The sequence below is a fragment of the Anneissia japonica genome, unplaced genomic scaffold (genome assembly GCF_011630105.1).
Source record: "Anneissia japonica isolate Jap-2015-1 unplaced genomic scaffold, ASM1163010v1 scaffold1693_len225059_cov107, whole genome shotgun sequence".
Classification (NCBI taxonomy): Eukaryota; Metazoa; Echinodermata; class Crinoidea; order Comatulida; family Comatulidae; genus Anneissia; species Anneissia japonica.
The window spans coordinates 155731-183492 of record NW_022728746.1 but is presented as its reverse complement, the minus strand read 5'-3'; the positions used below and the strand labels follow the sequence as shown (position 1 = coordinate 183492).

At 33.4% G+C, this 27762-nt stretch overlaps 1 protein-coding gene across 1 annotated transcript in view; it reads left to right on the top strand.

The window, feature by feature from the left end:
* Positions 1 to 6212: 6212 nt before the first annotated feature.
* LOC117114535 overlaps positions 6213 to 27762 on the top strand; it is a 58550-nt gene continuing 37000 nt past the window's right edge. Inside the window, exons 1-2 of the mRNA XM_033258213.1 lie at positions 6213 to 6287; positions 6724 to 6831. Coding sequence (XP_033114104.1) covers positions 6213 to 6287; positions 6724 to 6831 — 183 coding nt within the window. The remainder of the gene's footprint in view (positions 6288 to 6723; positions 6832 to 27762) is intronic.

Below are 27762 nucleotides of genomic sequence, written 5' to 3'. Positions count from 1 at the left end.
TTTTAGGATATTGAGCAAAACGCGTTTCTTGTTAGCCTTTTGTTGTGGAAATTAATTCCATTGACTTTTTTTTTTGTGTGTGTGTGTACTGACTATACAACAGAATAACATACTATAAGTACTTTTTTGATGATTTTTTTTTTCTATAACCCAGTCAAAATGGACATAATGCGCTCTTCAAAATTTAAAAAACGTCAATGAAGCATGACAAATCTGATTTTTGGCATTATATCCCCTTTTGCCAGTAGAAAGCATGCTTTAGACTTCAGGTATAATTAAAAATAACAATTTCCAGTGAATTTTCATCAGGATTTTAGGGTTTAAATTCCATTATATGCCTAAATAACGTAAAACATTGTAAAGGTTTTTTCTTAAATATTATTTACCAATATAATTGCATTCACACTCATAAGATATTTACAAAATGTGTCTGATCTGATTTAGTAAATAAAATATGGTGTAATAAATTAAATCAGTAACCATTACAGAATGAACAAAAAACATCATTGTTAGTGAGTTTTTACAATATGAATAATTAGTTTATTTAAATTTACTATTAGGAATATCCGCCTTTCAATTTAATAAACAAATAATAAATACTAAATTTCTAAACACACATCTTTAGGCCCATATAAATTAGTATTTCCTTTAATTATAAGTGTTCTAATTTAAATATTGTTAAATACTTTTAATGTAATTTAGCATAGATAATATATCTAAATTCCAAGCATTGACTTGGAAAGTTTTAAGTAAAGCCTATTTAGGTTTGACATATATGTGTTTTATGTTGTTTATTGAATGGTGTTAGTTATAATAATAGTTAATAATATTATAGACTAACATTTATAGACCACAACTTGGTCATGGTCATATTGCAAATTATTATTAAAACTGAACAATGCATTTTTTTCTTAATAACTGTACTCTGACCAACAAAAACAAACCTGGTATTATGCCCTTCCACCAGCTAGAAAACTAATTAAATAGGCACCATTGTCTTCTGTGATTGGTTGATTGCTTACTTTTCAATTGTTAGTGAATATAATGCACTCTTTCAATTTCCTTTTGCCTGGGGATCTGGCCTAGATCCCTTTTAGCACAGTTTATTGACCTCCACCCAGTACAGCGAATCAACTAAAGAGATCAGATTTCCTAAAGGAATTTGATTATTTCAGCATTAAACCTACTCAGGCGAGTGTTTTATTAGTAACAATATCTCCAACATAGCACAGCTGTGTGTAGTGACTAAGATGAGATATTTTAGAGAATCTACCCAAGAAGAAATTTGTAACCTATTCTTTAAAATTCATCTAATAAATCCTTCTCTCTGTACCCACTTCCTACGTGACTTTTTAAAGGAAATATTTGTTTGTTTTTCTACAACTATCGGTACTTCAAAAGTAAATACATCATTGTCTACTGTAGAGCTCTCAACTCACTGTTCTGAAGAAGGCAATAGTTAAACCTTTACTGAAGAAGCAAACTCTCGATAAAGAAACATTAAGAAACTACAGGCCTGTGTCAAATACTCTTTTTCTCTCCAAGATATATAAAGATAACTGAACACTTCAACGAGAACAACTTTTGTCCCATGTTTAAGTCAGCTAACAGAACTGACCATTACATAGACTTCTTTGTAAAGGGCCACGAGAGACGTAGATCAGGTGATCGATAATCGACAAGTGGTGACTATGGTGTTGCTTGAATTGTCATCTTTCGATTGACCACAACGTACTCTTTCACAGATTGTCCCCGGCATTTGGTTTAAATATAATGTCAAAAACTGATTTCAGTCTTACCTCTGTGTAAAGATCGCCTGTGAATATTCAGATCCTGCAGTTCTTGATTTTGGTCTGCCACAGGGCTCATGTATTTTGACCTCACATATTGTCATACTACACACATCCATTAACTGACAACTTTAATCATTTCCAGGAAGTAAAATTTCATTTTTACATTGATTATATACAACTTTCGTTTCATTTGATCCTTGGAATCCTGACGAAACAAAGCGGACACTTTAGAATTTGATCGAATTTATTCCAGATATTAAGGTGACTTTGTCGGGAATTATACTTCTCCTAAATGAAGATAAACAGAACTTTTAGTAATTTAAAACCCAAGACTGATGAACAAACTATCAGGATGTTTCCAATAATATCGGTAACAACATACTTAAACTTTCTCGTAGCTAAATAAACCTTCGTGTTCGGTATGACAGCGTTATAAACACGTAAATTTGCAAAACAATATTTAATAAAGAATTTTATCTCGCGTTTAGAACCTCCATCGATAATAACACTTGTCATCACGCAATTCTGGCTCTTCAGGTATTGACTACACAAATTATCCCACGTTTAGAACCTCCATCGATGATAATACTTGTCATCACGCAATTCTGGCTCTTCATGTATTGACTACACAAGTTATATTAATTAAAGGCTCATCCTGCAAAGAAATTGACCCCCATCAGTACCTACAAAACAGAAATGCTAAGCTGATTTTTATGGCGAAAAAAAAAGATTATGTAACACCCCTTCTCCGCGAAAGCTGCATTGACTTGCGGTTCATAAATGTACATACCTTCCAACCGTCTCGATTTATCGGGATCGTCCCGATTTCCGATTTCAAAATCACCAAAAAAATCGGGACGTCCCTGTTTTTGTAAGAAGTATCCACTACTTGCCAGTGTGATGAAGGGAATAATAGTCCGTAGTTCCCCGGGTATAATCCTAGCCCCATGAACGCGAATTTGGCCAGATTTTTGGGGGTAGAATTATACCCGGGGATTTCCTGGCCTAGTGCATGAACAGACGAAAATGACGATCGTTTTGCTATATGTGGCAGATGCATTTCAACAATTGCCCTACGATTCAATATCCTATCAAAAAAAAATATTCCGGCGAAGAAATCAGTCTTCACTCGAGCATCAAAGTAAGAACAGAGAGCACCTAATTGTAGTTTAGTAGGCCAAGGTGCTAGCTACCTAGGCCATATCTTGGTCTTACATATCGCTAGGCCAACATTTGCCTAAACTTGTTTTTATTGAATGATGTAACGAGTTATTTTTAGAAGCGAATCTTTGTGGAAGCACGTGTCTTCACGCTATAAATTAACGATCCTATCAGCCAACTGGGCGGGTCTATTTAGGGACGAACCGCTGTATTGTCTATTTTTAGCCGCAGCTGTGGAACATGCGAACAAAATTGCGAGTCTTTACGCTGTGAATTACCGATCCGATAAGCCCACTGGGTGGGTCTTTTCAGGGACGGACCGCGGTGTTGTCTATTTTTAGCGGCAGTTGGCGAGCTGTTTATTTTTAGCGACAGTAAACAACAAAAGAATTTACAAGGATGGGCTTTGTATTCAACTTTACGGTGACCAATGTCTGTTCTAAGCAATTGGAAGAGCTTCAAGTCGGGAGAATTCGTAGACAATTCCTTTATTATTTTGTGTGAGCATTTGTTAAATTTACCGACCTAGGCCTAGGCCTACTCACCCAATTTATACCTTGGTGGGAGAGGCATGGCACCAATAAATAGCGTCCCTATTTTTGATATTCGAATGTTGGCAGGTATGAATGTATCACATTCAAAATACCCACCATCGTCTTTAAATGCTTCATAGACTGTGTACAACCTTACTGACATTATCACACTTAACCAGTCTAATCACAGTGATCTTCGTTCAGGTTCAAATACCAGGCGGTTAAAGATGCCTACTTCTATTTTAAAACATAAGATAGGGTGTCTATAAAATGAAGACCGAAGACCCCAAAACGAAGACCCCTATTTTTTCTCTTTTATTTTAATGATGATACACCAGGCTGTCACAAAATAAAAATTACGAAATTTTTGGCCGTCTGTTTGTGAACTTTTCAAGATTCTTTGTTTTATACACACCCTATATGGTTGTCTACAAAACTTATTGAAAGTATTTCAAAATTATCATAAAACAGTTGTCAAGAACCTATTTCATTATCTTATCGGAACAAAATGAGGAATATCATAAGGGTGTTCGTTTTATAGACACCCTTATGGGTGTCTACAAAACGAAGACCGAAGACAAGAAAAACGAAGACCCACACTTTTTTTTTCTCTCAATCGTGATTAAAATAATTTTTACATCACTTCATGCTATGTATATGGTATATGTAGTATTCGTCTTTTTAGCACATTATTGCCTGAATGTGAGTCAATTTAATGATTTACTCTTTATTCCATTTCCAAATCGGCAACCAATGTTGTACGTCCGTGGCTGGTGGTAGAGCGCGTCTTGGCGCTGCTACCCTCTAAACGAAAGTAAGGTTTGGCCTAGTGGTATGCATATTTTCGGGGCCTAAAAAAAACCTTGAATATGCCATTCATAAACTTGTTCCATGTTAAAATAAACAGTAGGAATGCTGTATAGTTACGCTTATGTGCAGCATCGGTCATTTGGTGGTGACACCAACATAGGATGGATGACATAAGTAATGGTCTTCTTTTTATAGACACCCTATATGGGTGTAGTAGTAGTAGTAGTAGTAGTAATGTAGTAGTAGTAGTAGCAACAGCAGCAGCATCAGTAGTAGACCAAGTAGTTGTTGTTGTTGGAGGTGGTAGTGGTATTAGTGGTAGCTCCTATTGGCATCTCCATGATGGGGCTGATGTGGTCTGTAAAATTTACTTTCGCGGACTCCGCAGTATTTCAAATTCCTGGATCTGCCACTGGTGGTGGTGGTGGTGGTAATAGTGGTAGTGGTAGCAGCAACGGCGGCACCGGCAGCAGCTGCGGCTGCAGCAGCAGTAGTAAAACTACTATTATTGAGGTCCATAAAAAAAATCTCAGATAAGAAATTATCATACATAATTTAATTACTGAAATACACCATCGTGTTGGGATTCAATATTATGTCATGACATAATTAATGTCGATATATTCAATCCTAACACGATGGCGTGTATTTCAATACTTGGAGTATGGTATTACAGTATACATTTCTAAGTGTTATGATTTGTGTCGGTGTCGGTATCGATAAAGATCTTGGTAGGCCTAATGGGTAGCAGTATTATCATTAGTAGTAGTATTATCATTAGTATCAGTATCGTTATTGGTTTCTGACAAAATCTGTTGACTGTAGGTTGTATAGACTTCAACAAGTCTCTTATTGTTTTATTATTTTTCTCATTCTGGAAAGCGCCAGCAACGAGAAAGTTAATTTAGAGACGAAATAAGCGACTTGAAAAAACACTGAATGCAGGTACCAGGATGACAAAATAATGACTTAATCTTATGTTCCGTATTTGAATAAATGGGAGGACGGAAATAAACAATTTCAACCAATCACAAAGTTCACATTTTCGGAGCCATGAAACTGAGTCACTCGCGTCGACTAGTTAGACATGACTAAAAAATAGTCCTCTCAAATAAAACAGGCCTAAAATATTTAGAATAGACCCTAGTAATACTAGTGTGGGCAATGGCACAAACAAATAAAGCTAGATGGCAATTAGGCTAGATGGCATACCGGGCCTGTTAGCGGATCTGAGGGGGTCAGGGGGGTACTGACCCCCCCTCCTAGAAAAAAAAAATTTAAAAAAATTCTCTCTGTATCGGTACTCACATAGGCATATTAACCGTAATAAGAATGAGAAAAAATTACCTGACCGTTTAAAAGACGGAAAAAACCTTGGATTTTGATTAAAAGACACTTCAGAAGTTGGGAAAACTCATTTCTTGCCATCTAAGAACCAACATTTTCCCGGGGAGGACCCCCGACCCCCGTTTTATTTAGGGTTTATCGATTTATTGAAAAAAGAATATGTATGCAGCGACTCAATTTTTGCTTTGTACTGTACATAAACACATAGTAGAGCTACTAGTATTTACAGTAATAAGAATGAGAAGTTTAACTTACCGTTTTTAAGCAGAGGAAAATCTTAAAATTTAAAGAACTTAAAAGTCATTAAAAGACACCATAGAGTCGGGAAAGCTCATTTCCTGACATCTAGTGATCAATCTTTTCCCGGGGAGGACCCCCGGACCCCACTTCTTTTTTGGGGTTATCCATTCATGGAAAAAAATAATACTTAAGCAACATAGTCGTTCAAGCAGGCCAAAACTAGCTAACTGTTTTATTCAAGTAGGTAGGCAGAAGGGAGATGGTCTAGCTTAGTCCTAGTCGAGACATCCGCATCTTCATTTTTGAAAATTTACCAAGATTAATTAATATGCATAAAGTAAGCCAGTCACCTGATTTACAAAATCAGTCATGCTTACGATATCCAAATTTGATGTTGGAAATAGTATGCATGAATTATCAGGCAGCCTTTGCTCTAATCCGACAAAAAAAATTGTAGATTGTGACAATGACCTTTGACCCTGATCCTTTAAAACTTCACCTAAAAATCTCTGGTCATGGATCATTGTGACCAAGTTCGACGAGCTTCTGAAAAAAAAAAATGTGACCTTTAGGCTGTTTTGAGACAAACACAGAAATTAAGAGGGGCGAAAACATAACCTCCTTGGCTGAAGTATTTTTTTTTACTGCTTGTAGTTGGGTATTGAAGCAAGGCCTATTCTTTGCGGAATGCGCTATATAAGAGTGGTATCCATACTTAACATGTAGGTTAAAATTATTCAGAATTATTAAGTTCTGATAAGGATTCGACAAACATGCATTATGGATTTTCCATCTAGTAGCGGTATATCTTTTTTTTAAATTGTTTTTTTTTTTGTTAGAGAGGCTTCTCTCTTCTCCATGCACTGGCTCGCTCAGGTTATGCGTCCTGTATAAGACAGTTGTTGACTAATATCGGAACAACGAGTATCAACAGAAGAACCAAAAAGGTAAGTTATCAATCATATTGTATTAAATAAATAAAACATAAATATAATGAAAAATTATATTTTTCTTAAAATGTCAGTGTATTCTGTATTGGTTTTCGGCACGTTACCTTGCCCGTTGCCACCCGGCTTTTCGCAACCATAGACCAGTTGCCATCCTGATTTTTGCCACCTCTGAGCAAAAGGAAATTGTTTACATTATGTTTTTTTTAAAAATACTAATATCTTAATTTAAAAAAAATCTATATAAAGAAATATACATTTCTGGCCTGGATATCGGATGACAACGAAAATATACGCCAAATATCGACTGAAAATAAGCGCCTTGACGGTCATTTTTCACGAGATGTTTTCGTCACATTAAATGTATAGCATTCTTCTCTATTCGATACCACTGTGCTCGGATCTTTAAAATATCGTATCAGGCCGCGGCCTGAACAGTCTTATCGCCTCGGTGCTGAGGAACCGCATGCTCCCGTTCGTGCCAGACTGCTGACTGGTAATTGCTGTCATTTGTAAAAAAAAAATGTTATAAACTAGAGTATGGGAGTAATCATTACATTTAAAAGTAACAGATAAATAATCGTTTGACTCAAAACTAACAATACCTTATGGCTTTTCTTCACTCCCTCACCTAAATCGGCATGCCTACGCATCACCGCATTAATTTTCAAGCAAGGTGTAATAATCGTGCTATTGCACAACCAAGACATTACCAATAAGGGCTGTGAAATGTACATTAGGCACCTCTCATGAATGAATAAATGAAAAAGAGAGTTTCCGCGAGTGAAACTTGCCGCATCAGACTCCAACCTCCCAATCACACTACAAAGGATACAATTTCCAGTCATATTCGCACACACAATGACCACAAACAAATCCCTGGGCCAAATATTTTCACAAAATATATAGGAATATTATACCTTCCAGCCTCCATGTCTTACCATAGCTATGTTGTATTTTTACGTGAAAGAGGGTACTCTAATGTATCTATTAAAGTGTACAATACTCCCTCAATTCATTAATAAGACACTCACCCTACAAATTAACTACAAATAGTTTCTTTAGGGAAATAAGGACAGAGCAACCATAACATCCTCAACACGATATTCTGGGATTAAAAACCCTGGCCCTGTGCGCCATATGTATAATTTGCCCGGTCCACTGGTCGTTGTTATATATGAGTGCAATTATACTAACTATACATACCAGTTGAAGTGTAGCCGAGCGGTAAAAGTGCACGTATTATGTGGAAAGTTAATCGACTGTATGGTGTTTAAATTCTCCCTTTTAAAAAAATGTATTATTATTATTATTATTATTATTATTATTATTATTATTATTATTATTATTATTATTATTATTATTATTATTATCCTATGCTTAATCTGTATTTGTAAGATACTTAAATGTGTGAAATACGAATTGTAATACTCAATTGTCGGGGACTTAGCAGTACAGAGAAAAGAAATGACGTATTTGATTATTTTCGGACACTTAAATTGTGGTCTGTCTGCAGGATACACATTGGACTGAAGACAGAGCGGATGACATAAAGAATTACACGGGGACTAGACTGTTATGAGTTTTGGCAATTCTCTTGGCACAGTAATCATTTTTGATAATAACCTAGAATACAAACTTAAATCTAAACAAATAGATCCAAACAGGAAATATTATTCTTAATGTTGAAAATAATGTAGAAAAACTAGAATCAACTCACAAAATTTGGTGCGGTGATTCGAACCTGGTCCAGGATACACAAAAGGACCATTACATTAAACAAAATTTAAACAATCTTTTTTGGAAATGAAACAGGAACTAAAATTATGCGACCCATGGAGGAAAAATAATGAATCATCTTTAAAATACACCTGGAGCGTTAGAAACTTTACTGAAGGTGCGCGACTGGATTTCTTTTTAATATCAAAAGAACTTATATCCATCGTACAGAAATGTAATATAGAAACTAAATATAGGTCAGATCAATCCCCATACTAAAACTGAAGTTATCAAATATTTCCAGAGGAAAAGGATTGTGAAAATTTAATGACTCGCTGTTAAGAGATTTTAAGTATATTGAAAAAGTTAAAGAAAAGATAAATACTGTGACAAAACATTATGCCCGTAACTACAATGAAGATACCCCATTAGATGAAATCATGTTTAGTATAACTGACCAGTTATTGTATGTAACATTATTACATGAAATAAGAGGAATGACAATTACATACAGCAGTGGACTAATTTAAAAAAAAAGCCACCAACAGAAATCAAAATTGTGGGGGGGAAATCAAGTCTTGGGAACTTTCCATTAGGGAGTTGTTAGTTTTAAACCTAACTGAAGATGCTAGAATTTTAACAGATGAACATAATACCGTACAAGAAGTGTTAGAAAAATTTAGAGAAAAGGGTTGCTTGGAGCTTGTATTATATCGGAAGCCACATGAATTGAACAAGAATAAAAACCAACAAAATATTTTTTTTTATTAAAAAAAAAAGAAATTATGTAAAAAAATGATCCATGAAATACAGAAAGACATAACCTGTAATCAAAAAATATAATGGCAGGGTTAGTTCACTTTTATAAAAAACCTATATGCATTTTCAGAAGTAGAAGTATGTCAGTTGGATACATTACTATCAGCACACCATGTGAAAAAGTTATTAAGTACTGATAAAGTTAAGTTCTGATAAAGTTAAGTTAGAAGGAATTTTAACTATGCCAGAAATTCATTAAAAAATATGAAAAAAAAAAATAAAAACGGTAAATCCCCAGAATCGGATGGATTCACTCTAAAGTTTTGTTAAGTATAAGAAAAGACGTATCGTTTTTTTCTCCTTAGATCTTTAAATCATGCATTTCAGGCCCGTAAATTTTCGGTAACACAAAGGCAATGGATAATACGCAAAGGTCTAAAAGCAAGAAATTGAATAGGGAACTGGCGACCAATATCCCTTTTAAATACATTTTTTTTTCAAAATTGCATCATCAGCCATCGCTAACTGTTTAAAAAAGAAGTGCTACCCACACTGTTAACCAATGATCAGAGTGGTTTTCTAAAAGGGAGAAATATTATTGATGGAATACGTACCATTTATGACATCATTTCTTATGCAGAGGAAAGAAAAAGGATGGCCTATTATTTCTGGTAGACTTTAATAAAGCCTTTGATTCTTTGTCAAGGGATTTTGTAGAAAATTTACTGCACATATTGGGATTTGGAAAGGAGTCAATACAATGGTACACCGTCCTTAATATAGAATCAACGTCTTGTGTCAAAGTGAATGGCAATTTGTCTCCTTTCTTAACATACCTAAAGGATGTAGACAAGGTGACCCACTATCTCCATATATTTTTATTTTATGTGTAGCAATACTCGAAAAAAAAAATGGTAAGAAAAAAATCCATTGATAAATGGATTCTTGTTTATAGATAAGTACATTATAAGAAAATACGCAGATGATACAAATTTTATCCTAAATGGGTCAAACGAATCGTTTCGTAATACACTTTTTACTCTAGAAAAATTCTCAAAATATGTCAGGGCTACAGATAAATGTAGAAAAATCAGTAGCAATATGGTTCTGAACAAAAAAATACAAAATTACAAAATTATGCCCTGAGATTAATATTCGATGGGGAAAAAATAGTTTAAATTACATGGCATTCTCTTGACCTCAATGAAATGCAAGATTTAAATTAATCACCGGCAAGAATAAAGATCAACGAACTAGTTGAGTATGGTCGAAAAGAAAATGAACCGTATTGGGAACAATAGTTGTTTGTAAATATTTGCATTTATCCCAGCTGAATAATCGTTTTAATATATTGTAGACCAATACAATGAGATAATGCAAACATTACATAGTTCTTTATTTAAATTTATTTGGTCTAATAAACCTAGAATAAAACGAAATTTGATGGTGCAAGGATACAGCGATGATGGGGTAAAAATGATAGATGTGCATTGTTATTTTAAATTAGGGTAGCATGGATGAGGAGATTAAGACTGGCTGAAAATATACATTCAATGTTTCAGGTCATTGTAAAAACACCATGTTATATTTTTGAGTATGGATGCTCTCTACTTATTGAAACAGCCGAGAATTTAAAAAAACCTTTTCTGGAAAGATGTATTAAGGTCATGGGGCTAAGATTACACAAATTAATAATTCAAATTTAGGTTTAAATGAAATATTGAGCTCCTCCTTTTGGAGGAATAACGTTATGCTGATTGGTAATAATACAATTTATTATTCAAATTGGTTTAAAAAGGGAATACGTTTTGTTAACGACCTTCTTACTTTTGGTGAAGGTTTTTTAAATTACTCTATCAAGATTTTCTTATGAAATATAATAATGAAATGCAACTATTTAGAGTACCATGCTGTTGTTTCTGCAATAAAAACAAGATTTAAACAAATGTTACCTTTAAAATCTAATACTGAAAATCCAGTAAATACAAACTATAATTCTTTATTCAGTGAGTCTAAATACGGTATAAAAGGCTTATATAGGATGTTTGTGTATGATAAATTAGAAGTAGCCTGAGCAAATAATAAATAGTGTATTGATTTAGAAAGAGAATTAGCAAATGAGGAATGGAAAATATTATGCTCACATCCTTTATCTCAACAAAAAATACAAAATATCAATGGTTTCAATACAGAATAACTGCAAGAATTTAAACAATAAATATTTTTTGAAGAATATTAAAATTAAGGATTGTGATTTTTGTACGTTTTGTGGGGATTACAAAGAAACCATGACACAACTTTTTCATGACTGCACTTACGTAGAAAGTTTATGAAGATTTAGTGTACAAACAATTAAGAAAATAGGATCAAATCATGGAGTAATAATAAACTAAAAAATACTCTCTCAAAAAGCATGTATTTTGTTTGGACACGAAAACAAATGTGTTAATAATCTAATAATTTTAGTTAAATTCTACATTTACAAAGCCAGATGTGGTTCTGTCAGACTATCAAATAAAGTTTTAAATAAATGTGTTTAAATACAATTTGCAAGCAAAAGAATATTTTGATATAAATAATGGCAGAAAAAAATGAATGTAGTAATGAGTGGATATAAAAATATTATCAAATCATGAAGTAATGAATATATATCCAGATTTGGTTCCGTCAGACCATGAAATAAAGGCTTAAATGAATTTGTTAACTACAATTAGCAAACAGAAGAATATTTGAAGTACAGTAATTAATGGCAGGATAAACCAATATAATGATGAGAGGCAACTCGTAAAACCAATGAGTACAGATTAAACCATTTTGGGTGAATTAGAAATAAGCGTTTCAAAGTATTCTTAACACATTTTTACCAGGAATTTTTAGTATGTATCTCTCATAGATTGTACAGCATCACATAATTACGTGTTAATAATGTATTTTTGTAATGTCTTGTTAATAATGAATAAATAAAAAAAAGTTATACGAAGTTATAATATAAATTGTCGACTGTAGGCTTTTATATATAGAAAGGTAGACATTCACATGTATTGACCTCCAGATATTTGGTCATACTATATAATTGTGACCACGTTTGACGAGTTTCTGATAATAATTGTTGACTGTAAGCTGTTATATATAACAGTGGTTTTCGTGTATTGTGAACTTGACCTTTGGCCCTGACCTAAAAAATTTAACCTTTAGATTGTTGTCGGCCAACAATATGACGAAGTTTTACAATTTTCTGATAGATATTGTCGGATGTAGGCTGTTATAAGTAGTTTTCGTTGATTGTGACCTTGTGCTGTGACCTGGGCTATTCAAAAGTCAATCATCTTTAGATTGTTGATCATGGAACATTGTGACTAAATTTTACACATTTCTGATAAAAGTTGTTAGCTGTATGTAGTTATATATAAAAAGCAGTTTTTCTTCGATTGTGATTTTCACCTTTAACCATAACCCTTCAAAATGTAATCTCCTCGAGATATTTAGTGATGGATTTATAGTCAAGCAGCTAGATATGGTTTACGTGTACATACTCTGCGATTTATATAGACCTATTTTTTCATGCTCCTGAAAACATTGGTCATCCATTTTCCTCATGTAGCAATCGTAAAATTTGGCCTCCGGATCCAAAATGTCCGCTTTTATGCAAATTAAAAGTATACATTTTTGGAAAAAAATATTTTTTTTTATTTTTATTTTTTTTAATTTCAGTTACTATTGGTGATAGATAGTTCATTTTGGTGCCAAAGTGTTCAGAAGGATCATGTTTTTATTCGTTGTAATGAAACATTTTTCCCAGAAAGTAACAGGAGAAAAAGTGATTACCAAAAAACTCGTTTTTTGTCCAAAAACATATTTTTTTTTTATAATTTCCTATTTTTTCCAAGCCATCGATTGTTCCCACTTATTCAAAGGTGGAAAAAATAGCTAAAGTGACAATAATAAAAAAAAATAATTGATTTAACTTCAAAAAAGCCGGTTTTGGTAAACTTTTTACTAAATCAGGAGAAACCCGTAACTCTGTTAGTATTTATCAGATTGTGTTGAATTTGGTCTCAAATTACTCTTTCATTTCTATTTACTTTAATGGAACATTTTCTCAAAAAAATAACCAGGAAAACATTTATAACCAAAAAATCCTGTTTTTTGGGGCAAAAAACATGATTTTAATAATTTTCTCATTTTTAGGGCCATCGAATGTTGGAATTCACTCAGTACTGGCAAGATTTTGTTGAACTTTTTGCAAAAATCAGAAAAACTCTGTTAGTATTTATTAACGGAAGTTAAATTTGGTCTCTAATTACTCAGAATACACGTATTTCTATTTGCTTTAATTGAACATTTTCTTTGGAAATAACCAGGAAAATATTTATTACCAAAAAAAAAACCGTTTTAGGGCAAAAACCATGATTTTATTATTTTTTTTAATTATTATTTTCAATGGTAATGGTTATGGTAATGGTAATAATACATGGTCTCTATGCGCTAGGGACTAGATGTTACACTTTACAATACTTTACAAGGCCATTAAATGTTTGAATTTACTCAATACTGGCAAATGAGTTTAATTGACATTAATAAATCACAAACAAACAAAATTTGTTTATAATAATATAATAATTTTGAATTCGTATACTTTATCCATAAAAATATCTTTCATTTTACTTTTAAAGGTAATTTTTTTTTCAGAAATAAGGGAAACTCTGTAACTCTTTTTATATTTGTTAAGGAGAGTTAAATTTGTTCTTAAATTACTTGTATTCCTATAAGCTTTAATGGAACATTTAAAAAAAACAAAAACAAAAAAAACTAGAAAATATTTATTACAAAAAAAAAATGTTTCTGGCAAAAACATGATTGCTGCGAAGCAGCCAATTCATATTCTTGACAGCAATTTGACCTCTGAAAGGTCATTGTTTGTCAAAAAATGACTGCCGAAGACGACTGAAAAGCGGAGTTTCCTTCTGTCGTTCTGCCGGGTAAAATCAATTACTTTAGGCGACGTTTGTAGACTAACCAACTCGTACCAACGTCCGCATGTCGCGCTAGCCTTATCCTACTCTAGGCCTAGACTAGCTAGGATGGTATAGGCCTAGCCTTGAAGACGAAGGGCCCAATGAAAAACAACGTCGCTCTTTGATAGCTAACATTGTCTATTTAACATCACAATAATTCATTATTATTAGAGTTTTTTGGATTGTACTCCACAAATCACAGCCGCTACCTCGCACAACTGGCTAACGTCTCTATCTATTGTCGTGACGTCATGGCTCGCTGGCTCACACTTGTGATTATGTCTCGCACTTGTGATCAAATAACACGCTGGCTCGCACTTTGGCAACACTCTTTGGCAGTCAACTCGCCCCTAGAAAACCCGCTCGCAACCCGCCCTTGGAAACTTGCCCCATAAAAAAATGTACACTTCCTAGACCATGCAGTCTTCAAAATAAAAATTGTAACCTTTGGTAATCAACTACATTTTCCACATACATAGGAATTTTTGAAACTTTATTTAAAAAAAAACCTAAACCATAATTCACCACACTAGACACTTTTTGACAAAAATAAAAAATTACGACTTTGTTACCCAATGAGAAGTGTACAATATAGACAATGGGTCGTGTCTCATATTATTTTTTATAGTTTTATTATTCATTATTTTCACTTGTCTCGCATAAATAATTTTGTTCAAAGAACATTTATATGCAGTTGTACTTCGCAGCACTTCACTTGCAATTTGCAATTTCTAGTTTTAATAATGTTCTTATTTTCAAGGCCAACAAATGTTTGAATTCACTCAATACAGTACTGGCAGTGTGATATTATTAAATTGCAAACAAATATAACATATTTTAAAATGTTTTATACTTTATCCCTCATAACAATATACTTAATTCTACTTTAAGTACATCGGTTTAGGTACCGTAAACTTTTTTGCAAAATTCAGAAAAACTCCTTAACTCGCTTTAATATTTGTTCAGGGAAAATTAATCTGCCGTCAAATTACTCGGAATACATGTATTTCTAAACTTTAATGGAACATTTTCTCCACAGACTACCAGGAAAATATGTTTACTAAAAACCTCATTTTTAGGGCAAAAAATGAATTTCATAATTTTTTAAATTTCAAGGCTATCAAAGGTTTTAATTCACACAATACTTCTAAATTGTCTAAAGTAACATTATTTAATCACAAATATGTATTTTTTAAATTCTTACACTTTATCCATATAAATACACTTCATTTTTCTTAAAAAAAAAAAAGTAAGTTTTGTTAATTTTTTTGCCAAATTCAGGACTCGGTTATTATATTTGCGAGAGAGTTACATTTGGTCTTAAATTGTTTTGCTTTATGTGTATTTCTATCTGTAATAGAATATTTTCTCCAAAAAGTACAGGGAAAAATATTATTGCCAATAAATAATTGTTCAGGATAAATGTATTGTATGCCGAAATTTATAATTCCATTGTTTTCCAGGCCAAATTTTTTTATTAGTTTAATTTTGGCAATTAATATGTAAAGTTATATTATTTAATGGATTTAGAAAATATATAATATTTCTAATTTAGATACAAAAACCAGCCCTTTTCAAGTTAAATAGAGTACATTCAAGTACAAAAGGACATCAATCCTTAAGGCTCTTTTGGTATATCTTAGTTGATTAGCTGACTCGAAGCCCAAGGTACTACCTGAATCATCTTATTCACGCAACAGGTATACGTTTCTACCGCCGAACTCATCTCATTCATTAAGCGGCTTAGGAAAACAAATCAACGGTACCATCGTTTACTTCGCACAGGTACGATAGTCTATTGTTCTTGCCGCCTTTTTACTTGACGTTTGTGGTATGTGAGCCATACCTGGTATTGTGAATGTCAAACTGACGTCAACAAACAGCTACTATGAAAACATTTAACGTTCTTATTACTGGGATTTTCATTGGCCTGATTCTTAGCATATATCTTATATGTAAGAAAATCGATTTTGCGGAAATACATAGTTACCAGCATGCTCATCATGAAATAAAGAAAATTGATGCTGAGATGATTTTTTCAAAGGGCAATGTTCAAGCTCATCCCAAGAAAAGAAAATTTGGAGGACTAACGCAATATTACGCAAACCACCCTTCTACATTTAATTCTATTCTTGTTGACGGAGATATAGAATCGAACCCCAGTCCAGTAAAAAATCCATGTGCTGTTTGTGAGCGCCCTGTTGCAAAAACCCATCGTTGTGTTCCCTGTGTCTGTTAAGAAATGAAATGTCATTTCCAATGTTGTCGGTTAACTGATAAACTTTATCGTCAAGCTTTAATCAATTTAAATTGGATGTGCCCTAAGTGTCTTTTTCGTGAAAATACAATTTTTGATGAGTCACATGACCAACCAAAACCTGCAGACCATCATTTTATACTGCCTGGTTCTATACCCAACGCTGTGAATCTACCTATCGATTACTCAGCTTTTAAATCAAAAGACATTAAGTGCATTCATTTAAATGCTAGATCATTTATCTCTAAACTCCCAGAACTTAGAACTCTAGCAATCAAAACAGACGCATCTGTAATCGCAGTTTTCGAGTCCGGGTTAGATTCAACTGTCAAAAACTGTGAAATTCATACCAATCAATCAATCAATCAATGTGACATTTATTTCACCATGAGCAACAGAAAAAAGAAAACATACAATACTATGGCGAGGGACCAGTTTAGAAGCCTAGGCTTGTCTTCACGGTCCCTTTTAAATACAAAGACTAAAAATTAAAACACAAAAAAAAAAAGATCATAAAGGTACCTATTGATATCCATTTTTTCAGAGTTTACTACAAGTCTTATGAGTATTTGGTGTTTTTAGTTTACTACTATCAATGTTGTTCCATACGTACATTTTGATAATTTGATATGATTTCCTTTTTGAGGAGTTTACTAAAAGTCTTAAGGGTATTTGATGTTTTTAGTTTACTATCCATATTGTTCCATACATGCGGACCATGGACACAATTGAGAATTAGCTTTTAGTCAGCCTAACAAACGGAATACGAAGCCTATTGCACTGTCTTGTCCGATAGTTATGAACATTACCTTTGTACTGAAATAGATCCTTAAATACATTTGGTAACATTTCATGGGTGTGTTTATACATAAAACACCCTACTTGTACCTTATTAATGTCAAAAATATTCAAAAGATTATGTTGATGAAATAGTGGTTCAGCATTGCACCTATATGGTGATGATGTAATAATATGAATAATTCGTTTTTGGAGGTTATATAGTTTAACAAGGTTTGAGGGATAGTCATTTCCCCATATAATATTACCATACTGGAGGTAAGGCAAAATTAAGGTATTGTAAAGAACGAGGAAAATATTCGTAGGGAAAAACTGTTTGACTTCCCTCGGCTCCGTCCGGGATCACACCATAACATCAATAATAATACTAGACAACCTATTACTGTCTCACAAACACATGTCTTTATTCGCCATGTTTCTTCCTTCTACCCTGTACCTCACCCTCACAGAGGTCGCTATTGCAGTTCCCTTCACATATCCCCGTGGCCCTCAAAACGAGTTCCACCGAGTTGCAAACATACTTGTGCGTCTTAACAAATTAATCAGTAACTATAAGTAGAAAAAACTCTATATAATAATCATCAAATTACTGATGAACACACTTCTGGTGGAATACAATACAACTAGTCAAAGTCAGACTGTATCCAGTGCTGGGTGGCCAATCCGCACTCGAACATTCGATGTAACTCATGCGAAGTGTCCATCTAATAATCATGAATATCATATAATAACTCTGAAACATTTAAAAGATTATAACATCAAAAAATTAAACCATGTAATAAAACACAATTAATCATAAACTTCTTCTTTACAGTATTATAAACAATGTATGTAAAATTACATGAACATATCCTATGTATAGTGGTATATAGACTCCTGTTATAATATATTGTAATATAGTTTACAGCGTATACCTATGTCAATACTGCTGGACCTGTTCAAATAAAATGTGGCTATGCCCACTTTTCTAACTTGACAATAACAATCTCTCAGGAAAAGGAGGCCATTATAGCGGTTCTCTGTTTACACAGACGAGTACCTAACCTGTCCTTAACAATAACTATCATAGATGTATCTTAATCACGTCAATACTAAGCACAATAAAATAATAAAATATACCATGGCCATTAGTAACCACAATTTCACGGCTTAATGGGTTCCCTTTGTACATCTTAGGCGAATACCCAACTTTAAAATCAATAATATCATTCTTTACTTAACATGATAACATTCAAATTTTAACACAGAATTCTTTCTATACAACTATCACGTGTATCTACTCTACGTTTTATATACTCTACAGCATTGTAGATCAACAACACTTTTACTTTTGTATCGGAATATGAGAATGCGTTCCTTTCACTAACGCTTGTAATGCTGGAGTAAGATCCTCCATTGACCAGTTATTTTATGAAAAATAGTCTGTATTTCTCTTTTTTTTTTATTCTTTTGCGTAAAACTAAAATTCATGCCAATATTTCTCCATGATTTATAATAATTGGAGTAATGCAAATGCATATTTTCAAAAAAAAAGTCAGTTTTTAGTGAAATTTTGCCGCGAATGGGGCTTTAATTTCCTTATCGTCATTCACAACATCTTTTTTTTTAATAGTCGCAAATTACTTAGTTTTGCTCTGGTTCAACCTATTTTTGATAATGCTTAATCTTCATGGTTTTTCATGGGAATCTATAAAAACCTTGAAAAAAAAAACTCCAGATTTCAAATCCCTGTGCACATGCTGGCCAATCTCAGAATTAAGAGATATAGGTTTTCTTAGAGTTTACAATAGAGCTAAATTTTTAAGATTTTGTAATGTGTACAAAATCTTTACTAAAACCGCCCCTTGTTATTTAACTCATAAATTTAAAGTTATAAACAATCTTCATTACCCTTTCACACGTTCAGTAAACTTTAGGGTCCCTATTATAAAGGGGGGTTTCTGAAAAACTTTTTATTTAACAGAAATTCAAGAATGGAACAGATTACCAACACAAATAAAGCTCTCCACTTCATTAAACTCATTTAAAAAGTCCCTCAAAGATCACCTTGGAATGTATAGTAGTTTTGTAAGTCTTTTTTTTAATGAGTTTTAATCTGTCTAATTGGCTTTTTTCTTTTATATTGTTGATCTTTTGTATTGTCTTAACTTTTAAAATTGTAAATAATCCCTTTTCCATTTTTGTTTTGTGTTGATCCCTTCCCTGTACTTTCATTTGTCATTTGAATGTTTCGTTCGCAGGATCCCAATGAAAATACGTTTCTTTGAAACATTTTTGGGCTATTCCTTGCTTTCATAGTATTCAATTGTTTTGTTTTATCTTGTCTAGATTCTGTATTTTACTCTGATGGCTAAATAAATCCAAATCAAATCAAACATTTGTATAACTATTATATTGTTTAAATTTAGTAATAATATCACTTTGTAGATTGCAATAGTTAATTTTGAATTCATTAAGAAAACACATTAATATTGTTCTTCTTTTGCTTCATTTAAGAAACTAGTACTATATCATAGCCATATCCATGTACTTCACCTCGTAGAAATAGGCCTAATACTAATACGAATAATAATAATAATAATAATAATAATAATAATAATAATAATAATAATAATAGTAATAATAATAATGGTAATAAAAATTGTTATATATTAAAATATATATATATATATATATATATATATATATATACAGTTATGTTGCATATAATATAAATCAAGATGGCCGTTACCACTGTTAAATTATATATATAAAACCTTCAAAAAAGGTACCATTTGTCTCTACTGAATAAGTGAAAACATTTAATGGCTTAGAAAATAAGAAAAAATGTAAATCATATTATTTGACCTAAAACAGGGTTTTTATAAACATGTTTCTAACTCAGTATACATAAAAAACAGGTTTTTATTTTCTGATTTGTACAAATTTTACCAAAACCAGCCTTTTCAAATTAAACCTTAGTATATTTTTATTGATAAAGTATATTTTCAGGATTATTTCCTGATTTTTTTAAAAGTTTACCAAAATCTATGTAAAGGTAAGTATATTTGTTAATGATATAGTATACAAATTCAAATATATATATTTGTTTGTGATTTATTAATGTCACTTAAACTCATTTGCCAGTATTCAGTGAATTTAAACATTTAATGGCCTTGAAAATAAGAAAATTATTAAAATAATGTTTGTTTGCCATAAAAACGTGTTTTTTTCAGTAATAAATATTTTCCTGGTTATTTATACAGAAAATGTTCCATTAAAGCAAATAAAAAATACATTTATTCTAAGTAACTTGAGACCAAATTACTTTAATAAATACTAACAGAGTTTCAGAGTTTTCCTTATTTTTGCAAAAATTTACCAAACCGATGTTTTTAAAGTAAAATTAAATATATTTGTATGGATAAATTATAAAAAAATATTATATATGTATATTTGTTTGTGCTTTATACTCATTTGCCAGTATTGAGTGAATTCAACATTCGATGGCCTTGAAAATGAGAAAATTATTAAAATCATGTTTTTTGCCCAATAATTGTTTGGTAATAAATATCTTTCTGGTTATTTTTGGAGAAAATGTTCCAATAAAGCAAATAGAAATGCATGTATTCCGAGTAATTTGAGTCCAAATTTAAGAGAATGTAATAAATACTAACAGAGTATTGATTTATTAAAAATTTTTACCAAAACCGGCCTTTTTTAAGTTAAATCAATTATTTTTCTGTGCATAAGCTTTTAGAATTTTTTGAAAATATTTTTTTTTGTGATATATTATTGTCACTTTATCTATCTTTTGTCACCTTTAAATAAGTTTTATACAATCGATGGCTTGAAAAAATAGGAAATTATAAAAATAACATGTTTTTTGGGCAAAAAACAAGTTTTTTGGGTATTAAACTTTTTCGTGCTACTTTCTGGGGAAAATGTTTCATTATAGCGAATAGAAACGTGATCATTCTGAACACTTTGGCACCAAAATTAACTCTCTATCACCAATATTAACTGAAATACAGAGGGTTTGTATTTTTTCTCAAAAAATGGATACTTTTGCATGAAGCGGCCATTTTGGACCCGGGGACCCAATTTTACGATTGCTACATGGGCAAAATGGATGACCAAAGGTATCAGGAGCATGAAAAAACCGGTCTATATAAATCGCAGAGTATGTACACGTAAACCATATCTAGCTGCTGGACTATTATTATGACCTAGTTTGAGAAGTTCCTGATAAAAACAGTGCCCTGTAGTGTTAACAGACAGACCAACAGCCCAACAGACAAACAGATAAGCACAGAAAGAAAAAAAAACAACCAAAAAAAAACCCGCACAAACAAAGAAACAAACAAATAAACAACAGAGTCGAAACATAACCTCGTTGGGGGAGGTAATTATTGAACTTCACAAGGCGATAGTCTTAGTCCCGTACTATTCACGTATTAGGCATTTTTCGTTTTGACTGCGCGGCCAGTCTACTACGAACTAATGGACCGTGTAACAACCGATAATGTAAAAACGACGCAAAATGTAAAAACAAATTTGGTTAACGCATAATGTAAAAAGGTTTGACGCTTAATGTAAAAAAAATAACGCATAATGTAAAAATCAACGCATGATGTAAAAAAATTTGCTAACGCATAATGTATAAACTTTTGACGCATAATTTAAACACATTTTCTAACGCATAATGTAAAAACCTATCAACGCATAACGTAAAAACATGGTAAAAACAAGTCTTTCTCCCTTACTCACGCCTGTTACTTTAACCGACTAGTGTAATCAGTGATATCTGCCAGCCTGTTGGTTGTTGTAAATGTGACTTTACGGTTTACCTCCATCTCAGAGCTTCTTCATGGACAACTTGTAAACAATTATAATAATATAATTAATAATTCTAGATTTATATAGCGCCTCACGTTGACACAACCTCGAAGCTGCATTAATAATTGTACCCCCATGCCCATTGAAGCTAGCTAAATTTATTGGGGAAAAGCACGATGGAAACGATAGAAACACGCAAGTCATAATGATCGTTGTATAAAACCAAGACAGCGATATGTACACCTTTTTTAAACTAAAGTCACACTAGGATAACTGCAGGTTTCAAAATTACGCAAGGCCATTTGTAATGTGCAAAAAACAAAGGAGAATAATATCATCTATCCGAATGTCTAATATTCTCCTTTGTTTTTTTCACATTACGCAATACCATTTTTAATGTGCAAAAAACAAAGGAGAATATTAGACATTCGGATAGATGATATGGGTCATACTTATTTCTCTTTAAAATTCCACAAAATCTCCCCACCTCGAACAATACGCTGTGTATTTTTTACAGAAAAAAACCCCAATATTCTGGATTTTTAAAAAAATTATTTTTGGGCTTCAGTTTTTATTTTTTTATTTTTATTTTGTTTTTTTATATATTTTTTTGCAATTTTTGGGGAAATTTCTTTGGGAATTTTTGAATTTTGAATTTTTAAAAATTTTCTTTTGAAATTATTTGGAAATATTTTGGATTTTTTGGGATTTTTTTTTTGTAATTTCTACGAGAGAAACACGACATATTATCCACACAATCTACCTGAACCTACAACACAAGACATACTGGTGACATTTAAATAATATGATGACTCTGATGGTCAGAGGAAACCAAAGTTCAACTGTGTATTCAATGAGAAAGAAATATGAGACATTTTTATTTGAACAACTTTATTGATTTATTATTTATCCTCATTAACTCTGAATTACACTTCAAATTAACACTTCAGTCACAAATGAATTTATAGCATTTGTCGCATATTTACGATACAAATACGAGCATGTATTATAAGCATGAATTATCATATCAAAAATATTTCTATGAAAACTTCCAAAACCTGTGAAACTTTAAACGGCAAAACAAAAAGAAAAACAATAATTGGTTAATTTTTGATTTGATTGATTGATTGATTGATTGATTTATTTATTTTCCACATAATGAACAAAAACAAACATATACATGATCAAACATATTCAAAAAATCTATGTGGATGAGGTTGCCAGGAAAGCTTGGAATCTAATGTTACACCGAGAAATTTTGTTTCACTGACCTGGTTAATAATATTATTATCTATTTTTAAAACATGATTATAGTCTTGTTTTGTTTTGTGATTAAAAAGAATAAAATTAGTTTTATTAATGTTCAATGATAATTGATAATTTTGGATTAATTCGGTGATCTTGCTTAGTCATGGTTTCTTTTGCATTTTTTTTAAATTTGGGGCATAAGTTTTTTTTTTTTTTTAAATAAAAATATATTATTAAAATTATTTCTATAATACTTGGAAAACTTATAAAACTTTAAACGGCAAAACAACAAGATTTTACGCTTATAGTATCCGGCCTCGTTTTCAATGCACCAGTAAATATAAAATGTTCATGTTTTCTTCCAAATATATATCCGTTATATACCTGGAGTATTGTGATTCTGTTAAGGTCACCCAAGCATTGATCCAATTTGGACGCCTCTCAAATAGTTCACGGATATACAAAGCGATGTCACTGCATTTATCAGCGCCGTTCACCAAGTTCCATACGCTAATGGTCATATCTTGAGCCTTAAGCAAGTTGTGCCTTTGCGCCAAAGAAGGTGGTATGTGAAGGAATGGGTAGAGTGCTCTGGTTAACTGCTTAAACTGCTTGGAAACCCTATTGAATGCCCCAATTATTCCCATGTCCATTAACAGTGTCATCTGTATTATTATTCTGAGTATCTCTGGTGGGAATCGGAACTCTTCCTCTGCATGCAGTTCTGGTAGAGGCAGCCACTTTTCATCTGCATGCAATTTTGATGGTCGTGGCAGATCTTCCTCTGCATGTAATTCTGGTGGGCGTGGCAACTCTTCATCTGCATACAGTTCTGATGGGGGTGGCACTGCCACTTCAGAGACCGAATCTAAACCACTGGTATTCAAACCGCTTGCAAAAAGTACATTTTCACGAGATCCATCAAGGCTCACATAATGGTCTCCACGTCCTTCTGCAAAGGACAGGGCCTGACTGCCCGTAATGAGAAATAATCCGGGTTGCATCAGGACCAAGAGTTGAAAACACAATTATTTCCACATTTGTACAGTTCGCTAGCCCGTTGCAACGTAGTGTGGTCCCCATAATTTCCGTTTTGACTCATGTCCGCAAGATATTGTTCAAAGTCTCCTCCTTCCACGAAATTGCCTAAACACTGGCATCAGGACTCCAGGGATTTCTGCTCAAGTCGTCGACGATCTGTTTGAAGACTTTCTGCAGACCTGAAGATACCTAGGGAGCTAAGCTGATCTGCAAGGGCTGCAAATTGACAGTTGCCGTCACCAGCCGGATCTAGACGCAATGACAGACCGGCCTCTTGAAAAGCGTTCAGTCGATAATTGTGAATGAAGGGTATGTAATACTTAGAGATATTTCTCTGTTTTCTCTTCAAGTTTTCATAGCCCTTCTCTAATTCCCCGTGTACCTTGTTACAATTTATTCGTCTTTTCTCGGCTGCTTTGATCTTCCACTGAAAACCACTTTGTTGTTTCCTTTCTTTCCGTGGACCTGTATTGTACTTTGTACCTGATTATTCGTCCTGGAACAATTCTATGCCTGTTTTTCCTCTTGGTGATCCTCACTAGGATGGCGTCATTGACGTCATATACTGATGGTGGGAAGGATTTTCTATGTCGTTTATCTGCACGTTCGGCGCACCTCCGGTTTGCCTTAAGGGCAGAATGTCTCATTTGGTTTCGGGTTTGTTCGAAACGTCTCAAATCTTTGGGTGATGGTGTTTGAGGTGCATTTGCGATCTCTTTCGATAGTCTTAGTCTTTGCCAGTCGCAGTTCTGACTACGCAATCGATTGTTCTTTCTTCCAAAGTAAATTTCGAAAGGGGTCCTCCAACTTAGTTCTTCGCGGGCATCGTCATTTAAGCAAAAGGAGTAAGCTGGCATGTGCTTCACCCAATTTATCCCCTTTTTCCTGAATTTAACCAAATCATACATTATCTTCTTTCTTAGCGACTTTTCGACTTTACCTTTTGTCTGTGGGTGGTATGCAGAACTTTTATCACTCCGACATCAAGACGTTTCATCAGTTTCTTCACCGCCTTAATGAATTCACCACCTCTGTCATGTTGGATAACATTCGGCGGCCCGTGTTCAATGTATATTTGCTTCAGGAACTTCGCCACTTCGGTGCTACGTTTGCTGGTCAGTGGACGCAACCAAACAAAACGACTTAACATGTCCATCACTGTCAATAACAGTATCTCTTTCCCTTGTTTACGATCGAATGTTCGCTGATGTTAATTAAATCCACCTGGTGCCGCTTCTGTACTTCTGTCGCTATTATTGGTCGTGGAGCAGGTCTGTTTTCAAACTTGGCATTTAAGTGTTGATAAGTTTTTGACCTTTCAGTGTCTCTCAATATTCGCATTTCACTTACACCTACAAGCCTGTTTCGTAGCCGGTGTGCCGGTTCCGGATCCCTTGCTATCCTTCATTGCCTTCTTAACAACATTTGGAACTTGCGAATAACTCGTACTCCATCCAACATCAATACGCCATCTTCGTCTAAGGTAAATGAATTCTTATTCCTCTGATACCTGGTTATTGCATGTTCTGTAATTTAGTCCTTTCGTTCACTGGTACTTTGAATGTTCCTTTAATACATTTTACGATAACTCCATAGGTCTCATCGTCCGTGGACCTTCGCCCGAAACAAACTGTATCGCTAGCGAGCAGAAGATCAGGATGCCAAGTACTAGTCGCATCTGGAATTTGAAAGAACAAAATCTAAAAACGATCTGTCGAGGAAGAGATCATTATTAAGCATCATCGTCTTGTGATAAGCCTCTATCCGAAGACGTATATGAATCAACTTAATAACATATATATATATATTTATTCTCTTTTCATATTTATTTATATAGCGCCTTTCTTTGCAGATACGAAGCGCTTCTGTCCCTGGTCATTGGATCCACATGCATAAGTTGCTGCTGTATTCAGCGCAGGAGCAAGCAACCGCACCAGGTACCCATTTATACTCCTGGGTTGAGAGAAGCAATGCAGATAAAGTGCCTTGCTCAAGGACACAAGCGAAATGCACGATGAGGGATTGAAACCCCGACCTTAAGGTTGGGAAACCAAACCTTTTCACGCTGCGCCAAACCTTTAAATATTACATTTGTTTAATTGTTATTTAGGGGGCCCAGCCTAGCGTAGGTATGCCCTCTAGGCCTATTCAAATTTATTACTGTTTTAAATATTAAACAAAAAAACATTATTATTACCTCAGTGGGCCTAGACTAGAGTAATACCCTTTTATAGGTTTGCCTGGTCCAACGGATCGCATAGGCGCATAGCCTACTGGCCTAAGCCCAGCTACACAGCCAGGCTACCCGGATAGTAAGGCCTCAATGCATTTACAGCGCAATTTGTAGGCCCCACAGGCGACTGGTGTTTGGCTGCAGGGTTTGAACTTCTAATTCAGTTTTATTTTTATTTATCTAAGCCATATAATGCATTTCCAAAAATGTTTAGAAAGGCCTGGCAAATTATTTTAATTATGTAGTTTAGAAGTTAACGCACGAAATTGATAAAATACCTACTTTTTATGAGCAAAAAAATATAGTGATGCAGAAACACCTCAAGCGCAGGAAACAAACACAAAACGTTTTTATAATGTTTGCCAACGTTTTGGTTAGGTATGTCACAAAATAACGTTCACACAACGTTGTAAGAACGTTCGAACGTTGTGACGTTGTGAAATTAGGAGTAAACATAAGTACATACAATTGGTTCCACAAAATAAAGTTCTAAAATGGCGCATTAGAATTTTCTTCAGGCAATCGTCAGGGAAACCTGTTGATACTGCGTTCTGATTGGTCAAATGTTTACCTACCCGACCATGCTCACTTTGTTTTTTGTCGGGGACTCCCCCCCCCCACCAAAAAAAAAACAACAATTATATCTAGCCCTTCACCCCTCCCCAGATTTCAGATGCTGTCGCCCCTATTGTCAACGTGTTTCCTTTGTAAAAGTGAGAAAGTAGTCACTGTTTCCCATCGGCCATATTTAAATAAATCTGTTAAGATTTTCAACACTGGATGCAAGTTACTTGATTCCCTCTATTGTTATTAAAATCTTTTCTGTTTCCTGCTTAAACATTAGGAAATTATGCTTACGCTCCATTTGCTTGGAATCTTTACAATTTCGATTAATTTGTTAAAATTTACATAAATTGAGCTGACAAGTCATGCTAGCAATAATTGTATAATGTTAGCCAATACATACTGTACCTATATGTTGGTCCCAAACAAGTGTTTTCTTCAAATATATTTTTGTCCATATTATTGAATTAATAACTCCG